At 35.1% G+C, this 9,396-nt stretch overlaps 1 protein-coding gene across 1 annotated transcript in view; it reads right to left on the reverse strand.

The window, feature by feature from the left end:
- LOC118742024 (mitogen-activated protein kinase-binding protein 1-like) overlaps positions 1–7,948 on the reverse strand; it is a gene marked incomplete at its 3' end in the record, with an annotated part of 33,153 nt that extends 25,205 nt beyond the window's left edge. Inside the window, exon 1 of the mRNA XM_036473991.1 lies at positions 7,925–7,948. Coding sequence (XP_036329884.1) covers positions 7,925–7,948 — 24 coding nt within the window. The remainder of the gene's footprint in view (positions 1–7,924) is intronic.
- Between the last annotated feature and the right edge of the window lie 1,448 nt (positions 7,949–9,396).

The following is a 9,396-nucleotide window of genomic DNA, read 5'->3' on the forward strand; positions in this document are numbered from 1 at the left end:
CATACATACATACATACATGTGTATGTTTACCCAAATCAGGAAAAATACCAAACGTTAAAAACAATATTTTTTTTTTGGCAAAATATTATTTCTTTGGGGGAAAAATAATTTTTGGAGGAAAAAGCTATTGGTAAAAACACTTTGTGAAAAAGCTTTAGAAAAAGTTAAGAAAAAATCGTTTCCAAAAAATTAGAAATATTTGCAGAAAAATATAAATTTTTGCTTAAGAAAATTAAAGAAAATTTTGCGAAGAAAATTATTTTCTACGTAAATTTTGTTTGTTAATATTTTAATATTTATTTTAATTCAAATCCCAAGTTTCTTTTAATTATGCGCCTAAGAGGGTTAAAAGAAAATGTCAAAAATATCTTCAACAGATGATAAGATTCCCCAAAAAATTTCTCGGTTTTCTCATTAACCAGATCTTAGTTTAGTCGGATGGTGAGCCTCGATATCTGAATATGAGTATGGAAGCGAATTGTTGAACGGTGGCCCTAGTAATAATGTAGACTTTTGAATCCTAAGCAGTTACCGAATTTGCGTAGAGTAGTATTTTTATGGCTTAGCTACACCAACATATTCCTACTGGGTATCAACAGCCACAAGCACACTTTGAAATAAATGCAAGTCAAGAATAAAACTTGTTTATTAGAGGTCGTTAGACACAAATTTAGACCTTTATTCATTACTCATTTCTTATACAAGCATTATTACTTTTTTCGAACACTCAACCGTAATTAGGTTAACCGGTTTTTGCAAGAGGTAAAAAGCGGAGACAAAAATGACAAAATAAACGATTATTAACAAATTTGTGGTCCAAAGATTTATATATTTTTTTTTCACTACTACTTACGATAATTGCAAATAATTAAAAATAATTTAAGTGAGCCTGCAGTGGCCAAAAAAGAGAGAAAAAGACAAATTGCCTAGCGATGGGCGAAAAAGTTATTAAATAAATAACTAATTAAGTCTTGAGTACATAATTTCAAAACGAATATGTTCACAGCTTTATGTCAATCAGATGGCAATTAATAGTTTGCTGCTGCAGGTAGCTAATTTGAAGAAATCGAAATTAAAATCTGGTATAAAATTAACAAAAAAGTGACAAACGGAAGTCAATGCCAATTAAATTGTCAAGTGGAAATTAAAATACTGTTAATTGACTCTTTCTGCTCTCTCTCGATCTTTCACAAACGGCCATTGTTGAAAACGCCTTACAGCCTCAGGCATTTTTTGATTAAGCCGACAATGGGTGGAGTGCAAAAGTGAGGGCATTGCGCAATCGCGAATAAGTAGGCACAGTCGATGAAGTACTAGAATGAAGTATTTTCTTTGCGGATTGCTAACAAACCCGCAGCCATTTACCGCTTTTCAAAGCAAAACCCAGCCAATTCATTTTCTACGCATGTCACAGGGAGGAAATACGAATTTGGTTCGACAGACAGACAATTCATTGAATGTGCATTGTTTTTGCTATGCGTCAGCTAGCAAATTAAATGCGGGCGTTTTTGTGGTTACAGTTCAACAGCCAGACGTACAAAGACATTCAAAGGCCATGCGAAATTTTTTAGCTGAAGTTAAGCTTGTGGCAAAGCTTTTAAAGTGCGAGAAATGAATGAATGAAATGTATGTATATGTAGCTGCAGAGTAGGTAAGAGGGTCAACAACGGTATTAGGCCGGATTAACGACGGTGTTGGGCCGGCATAAATTGACCGACAATTGAATGGGTTTTATGGTTGTGGGAAGTTTGTGTGGGAAGAGAAAATATAAATTAAAAATGTATAGCTTGTGATGGTGAAAAAATAGATACCATTCACAAGTAGTGTTTTTAGAATTTATTTTTTTTTTTCACACCGTACTAAGTATGCCCAAAAGAGTGCCGAAAGTCCGGAAAAAATTTCCTGAAAAGTAAAACACGAAGAATTTCGAAGAGTCAAGAAAATGCTAAAACTCTCGAAAAAATCACAAAAGAGTACCAACAAAGTTAAAAAAAAATCTTAAAAATCGAGAAATTCTCCGAAAAAATTCTAAAAGTCGCCGAGCAGTCCTGAAAGGCAATCCAAAATTTCAAAAAGTAAAACGAAGAATCCTGAAAAAGAAGATAAAACCGAAGCAATCCGAGAAGTGCCAAAAGCTATCGAAAAGTAAACACGAAGACATTTAGAAAATTCCAAAAAAAAATTGCGAAAAGAAAAACTCGAAGAACGCCGAAAAGCCATAAAAGAATTTAAGAAGTTAAACCACAACAATCTCGAAAACTCCCCAACGAAATTTAAAAATAAACACGAAATATCCCAAAAGGTTCCCAAAAAATCTAGTAAAAAACGCGATTAAGACCAGAAATACTGTGAAGTTATGTACGAAGAATCTCCCGAAAAATCCCGAAGGATACCGAAATGTTCCAAGAAAATCCCAATAGTTCACGGAAAAAAAATCGGAAAAATAAGACACATGGAATCCCGGCATATTGCAAAAAAGTTCGGATAACATTAAGAAAAATATGGAAAAGATAAACCTAAGGTATGCCGAGAAGTCCCGAAAAATTCTAGTATAGTTCGGAAAAGTTAAATCCAAAGCCACGCAAAAGTATCCCGAAATGTCCCCACAAAATCCAGAAAAAACACGATTAAATCCCAAGAAAATCCCAATAGCTCACAAAAAAAAAAACCTGAAAAACAAAACACGAAGAATCCCGGAAAGTCCAAAAAAGTTGGGATACAATTCTGAAAAGTCCCCAAAAATCCTTAAAAGTTAAAGAAAAAATTTAGAGCAGTTCTGAAAAGCTTAACCCAAGGAAACACAAAAGAATCCCAAAATGCTGTGAAATATAAGTAAAGTAAGTAAAATATGTAGAAAAATTACTTAATTGGAATTTCTCGCTCAACATAATAAAAGTAAAGTTTTTTAAATACTAAGAAAATATATGCCGCAATAAGAGGGGATTCTAATGTTCTCAATTTTTTAATAACAATTTTAAAAACATCTTCTTGAAGATAAATTCAATATCTTTTCTCTTAGAAGTGATTTCTCCTAGAATACTGAAAACTTTTTTATTTTCCTATGGAGACCAACCAGCATTCAACAGAAATGTGTCAACACCAGCAGCTGCACGGACCACGCATTTCACATGAGCCTGGCATTTTGTCGTCATTAGCTAGCAAGATTGGTAGGCAGCCTTGACAATCACAATAAAATTACTAAAAACGCAAACAAACAAAACACGCTTTCATGTTTTTAACTAAAAAAAAGTAACTAAAACAATTAATGTAAACAATTCCAATTGCATTCGCAAAATTGCGTGTGGGCAGCTGGCAAGTACAACTGTATATTTTGCTGATATCAAGTGGAAATGTCAATAAAGAAATTCGCAAAGGCACTTGCTACAACTTGTTTATGTTGGAGTTTGCAAAAAAAGAAAGAAAATAAAACAGGAATTAATTTAACAAAATTTCAATACAAACTTAAAAAGTTCCCAATTCGCAGGCAAAGAAATTATTAAAAGGAAAAAAGGTAAGTAAAACATAAAGTTGAATTGTGATACCTATAAAGTCCCACCCAACTCAGATCTGAAAAAAAAACACTGTGGGAATTTAAAGGAAACCGATCTCTTAAGTACATCAGCTATTCTAAGAGCTATGTATCTCGAACCCGAATACCCGTGGATATGAAACCCAAATATTATTTAGCAAGGCAGTAAGCAATTACAGCTGTCCATAAGTAATAGGAGTTTCAGCATGAGAAATGTTTGCTAATCCATACATAACCTTTTGAAAACGTTTGTAAGCGACAAGGCATGGTAACGCTACCTAACTTAACGGGTGTTAAAAAAAAATAAATACATATTCATAAATCACTTGTCTAGGCCTAAAATGATCCTGAAGAAATCTGTACTAATCCCGTCTCGTCACAGTCCGAAAATAGTCCAGAAATTATCCCGAAAAAGTGAGGAACAAGTTCTGAAATGAACTTAAAAAAGGCTTGAACTGGTACCGAAAGGGTCCCGAAAAGTCCTGAACCAGTCGCGAAATGAGGCTGAACAAGTGCCGCCCTTTAAGCCTTAAACATTTTTTTTTCATCCATAATTATTCCCTTATTGGGTTTATGAAAGCACTGCACAGAGTTATAAAGAAAAAAATTCTTAACGCATGAGATATCATATTCAACCCAAATGATACGCAAGACCGTTTATTATTAAAGGAAAACCGAAACCGCTGCAGAAAAATCCACGACATACATAGCAGACGAATGTGGTATAATATAAAAATACCTGAATTTCACGATAAGTACAGAAAGTGATCGTAGACGTTTGCAGGAGCAAAAATATTGACTACAAGTTCGCGAAAAGTGCCTTTGAGCGGAAACATAGTAATATTGTATTATTTATGTAGTATTACTGGATAAAAATCCTAAGTTCGGGGTCCAATTGATATTGGTCTCGTTTTAAAGTGGTTAGATTCGCGTACTTCTACATGTTAGGATCAAGTGTGGATTCTTGGTCAGACCAGTAGAAAGGCTACAAAATCCTACAGGTCAGGCAGGATTGTAGGTTTTTTTTCTGTGTGCCAATCTATATTTTGGCAATGCCTAGAGATCCGTCCCGGGATTTAAATAGCTCAGAGGTAAAATAACCTCTTCTGCCACTGAGATATTCAGAACGGACCCGCATCCAGCACGTCGGCCATTTCGTTGCCACTGTCTCATTTAGCTTAAAGAGGCAACTGCCTTAATCGCCGCCGGCTATCCCAGAAAATAGCAATGCTTGTAGCAGTTCGTTTTGGGGCTTGCACTATTTTAATCGCCTTTCTGATAGCAAAAAATTACGCCTGAAAAACACAGGCCCAATCTCGTAGTCGTGCTGAAGTTTTTCTTGAAGATAAGCATAGGACAGATGTAGGCAGATTTTTCGCGAATATACGATGGGTCGTTGAAACAGTACAGATCGGATTTTAGATGGCAAATCAAATCGGTCGAGGGGCGATTAGCAGGAAGGGCAATACATATACATATCAATCGTGATTTAAAAATTATTCTCATATATGATTGCATTCAGAAGACAACGACCTACTCTAAATAATTCATGATCGATTGGTCTATTTATGTATCAAGAACTTTACCTTTACCTTTATCAACGCTACATATATCAGCGAGTCTTAAAATATAATTGCAAATAACAAAAATGTTTATCGTAAGTATTACGGAACAATGGTCTTAGGCAAGCAGGTTAAAAGTCCTATTCTTGTGTGGAAGTAGGCTTTCTGCCGAATCTGGATGTAGCTGTCAAAGTCGAGTATAACAAAGTGTTTCAGTTTGCCTGGAGGGCTGTGATGTTCTTCAGCATTACTCTTGCTTTCCAAAAATTTACTTTGCAATTTGGTCGTAGGCTTTCTGGTTACGCTAAGGATCTTAACGGTCTCTGCGAAGCCATGCAGCCTAACCCAACCTATCCTCACTCAGTATTATTTGTGGTAGGAAAATTCCCTTTGAACCTTCCATAGACTTTGCTAATTCACGTTAGTCAAAGATCAGGCAATATGTAGAACGTTTTGGCTTAAATAATCGTATGGCATACTTCATCCTCAAGGCATTACTAAGTACCTTTTTGGAGAGAGTAGTACAGCTACAGGTCAAGTAAACATTGGAGGGTGAGAGAACTAGGTTTCGCAAGAGTTGCACTTTAGAGTGAGTTGAGGAAGGGGAAAGGCATCTAAATTTCTTTAAGTTGAAGACACCATACAAGAAATTGCAAACGATTATCACCACCATTATGGATATGTCCATGTGTTCATGGATTACATAATAAAGAAAGTCAATGCTTTCTACAACAAATTTGTCACTGTCACTGCTTTAACGTTTCTTGCTTATCAATCGTATCCTGAACGCATACGTGGCAAGCCAAAAAAAAACAAAATAACGAGAAGAAGATATCAGTGGCTACACACGACGAACATATCCGCGCACATGTGCGCCAACATGCTCGCTGTCGTTTGCTACAGACGGCGAGCGGCTCATAAGTGATTTTGTACTCAAAGCGTAAACATGGAAAGGAAAGACGCGGATGATGCAATTGAAATACTTATGACTTAGGGTTTTTTATGTATGTGTTACTTAAATTTATTTATATTTTACTTATATGTATGTACATACATATACATATAGTAATTTAGCCTCATTTATCAAAAATTCAATTAACGCACATGGCTTGGATGCATTTATCCGCGATGTGCACACTGCAAGCATCAACACAAAGTGAGGTTGTTGTTTTTGTTTCCAATGCGATGCTCGCAAACCACACTACAAACAACGAGCATGCTCGCTGAAAATCCAAATTTTTTGATTTTTGGCGAGCATGCTCGCAAACCGCCCTACAAACGATGAACATGACCCGCAAGCCGCGCATGTGCGCGGATATGTTCGTCGTGTGTAGCCACTGTTATACTTACGAAAGTGCAACGCCTGGCAAAGCGGTGATAGAAATAATTGCGCAAATTATGGCAAAATGACAAGTGCAACGCCGTCAGCAGTGGTGGAGGTGGAGTTTGAGGTGAAGGTGGAGCCAGTCAGCCAACGATGGTAGCCATAGAACTTGGGCGCATACATATGGGTAAATCCATGTCAAATCGACTATGTAGTGTAACTGAAAGTCGACCATGCTTAACGTTTATAATTATTTAATTTATTCATAACAACAAGGATTTCATATTTCAGTTGTGCCAAACCGTCAAACAAACTAACTTTAAGCTTCAATTTATTTATAATATTATTTATGCTTATGCAGCAATTATTTCCCATATGCTTATGCTTATTTATGCTTATGCAGCAATTATTTCCCATAAATACCCCAATATGTTAGGCTAAGAATTCAATTGTAAAAGAACCTACAAAGCGACATTGAGTTGCTCAGTAAAATAAATTCAATACAATTAAAACATAAATGAATTGTTTCATTCGATACATGGCGATCCTGCCAGGAGTTTTGCGAAAATTAATGTGCAAAAAAGCTATCCTGCCAACCGGTGCCTAGGTTTGAATTGCACAGTGGCAGTCTAGTGCTTTGCTGCACAGATCAGCCTGAATCCTGGTTTGCTTAAATTGCAACATTTTTAAAATTTTGTGCTTAAAAATTATGCACTAAAAAGCACTTTGACTTGATCAGCCACAAAGATTTGCTGAAACTAGTTAAGGAGATACAGGAGTCATCACACATCATTGAGGTACCAATCTTCAAGCAGTTCCACAAATTCGTCATCGGCAAGGGCGGTGCCAATATCAAAAAATACGTGATGAAACACAAACGAAAATCGACTTGCCGGCTGAGGGCGATACGAACGAAGTGATTGTGATCACAGGAAAGAAAGAAAATGTGTTGGAGGCCAAGGAACGTATTCAAAAGATTCAAAACGAGTTGTCCGATATTGTTACGGAAGAGGTACAAATTTCACCGAAGTTTTACAATTCCATCATTGCCACAGGAGGAAAACTAATATCGGCCATTATGGAAGAATGTGGTGGCGTTTCGATTAAGTTCCCCACCAGCGATTCGAAGAGCGATAAGGTTACAATACAATAAATTATATTATAAGCAAACAAAAACTGATGTGCGTCAATCCGCACTCATAGGGCCAGTAAGCGAATTTTTGCTCGTGGCAAAAATATTTTTTTTTTATATACATATACAATACATTTCTTAAGTTACTTTCAATCTTACTGTTTAAAAAAAAAAAAAAAAATTTATGACTTTTTTTTTAAATATTAAGCCAAAATTTTATCAATAAAAATAAATAAATGTTAATTAAAAATTCACTAAAATAAGAATTAATTAAAAAAAAGAGGGTTATAGTTACATAAAATTTTTAAAAAACTTATATGATACAAACTCCCACAGACAGTAGTAGAATTTATAAATACAGCAACAAAGCTTATACCTGATTTTGATGGCAAATAGCCATTTCCTTAATTAAGACTAAACTTAAAGGAAATTCGGAAATTTAATTGACAATGAAAATACAATTGCGGAAATCAGTACCAAACTACGCACCACCGTAAAAGGTGAGTCAGTAGAAGTAGTGACTGCAAAACTTATGAATATAAGACAAAGTAGCAAAACTGCTACAAATTACTGCAATGAAATAGAAACACTAACAAAATCATTAGAAAATGCATATATAAATGACGGCATAAACTTAAATTTGGCAAGTAAATGTGCGCCACAAGCAGCCGTAAGGGCAATAACTAAAAATTGCACATTAGAAAAAGTCAAACTTATTATGGAAGCAGGTCAGTTTACTGACATGAATGAAGTAATAAGCAAATTTGTTGGAAGTTGTACAGAAGCTACAGGCCAACAAAATACCATTATGCACTACCGACAAAGACAATTTGGCAACAGATTCCAAAACAATAGAAATTTTGGAAGAAGGTTTCAAAATAGAACCAATGTTCAAAGAAACCACAATGGCCAAAACAGCAATTATAGTGGAAATAACTATAATAATAGAGGTCAAAACAGTAATACCTACCGAGGTAATACAAGGAATATTAGAATGACCCAAACAGACAACAATAGTTCGGAAAACTCGGACATTCCCCTAAGATAAACTCGGACTACAAAATATACAATCTTAACCTTAACTTTAGCATTTACATACAAGTCGGAATTGCTCTCACTAACTCCGCCATAACACTACTAGTTGACACAGGAGCAGACATTTCCATAATTAAACATGACCAAGATACACTTAAACACATAAACAAAAAACACATTACAACACTACAAGGCATTGGACAAGGAAAAATCAATTCAATAGGCACAACATTTTTCGATTTAAAGTTTAAAAATTACTTAATACCACACGAGTTTCATGTAGTACAAAACGATTTCCCAATACCGTGTGATGGAATTATTGGAATGGACTTTATGAAAAAATACAATTGTCTACTTGAATTCAATGAGAATCACGATTTCCTAACCCTCAGACCAGAAAAATTCCAAATGCACATTGAAATACCAATTATAACTACTTGTAACGATGACATAACACTCCCAGCTATGTCAGAAGTTATAAGAAGGGTGAAACTTTCTACTCCTTTTCAAGAAGTACTGATACCTAATCAAGAAATACAAACAGGTATATTCATTGCAAGTGCCTTGGTAAAATCTGAAAATGCATTCATACGAATTCTTAACACAAATGACAGACCAGTAACGGTAAAACTAAACAGAATTCAATCAGAAAATCTCACTGACTATAACATAATTTCAAGTGATCAAAACAAAACAGAAAGAAAAAATGAAATTTTAGATACACTAAAGAAAAATTTTCCAAAACTATTTGAAAAAACGTTAGCGGAATTATGTTCTAGGTACAGCGATATTTTTGGATTATAAACAGAAGCA

This window comes from Rhagoletis pomonella, unplaced genomic scaffold (genome assembly GCF_013731165.1).
Source record: "Rhagoletis pomonella isolate Grant_MI unplaced genomic scaffold, Rhpom_1.0 Rhpom_scaffold_00006, whole genome shotgun sequence".
NCBI lineage: Eukaryota > Metazoa > Arthropoda > Insecta > Diptera > Tephritidae > Rhagoletis > Rhagoletis pomonella.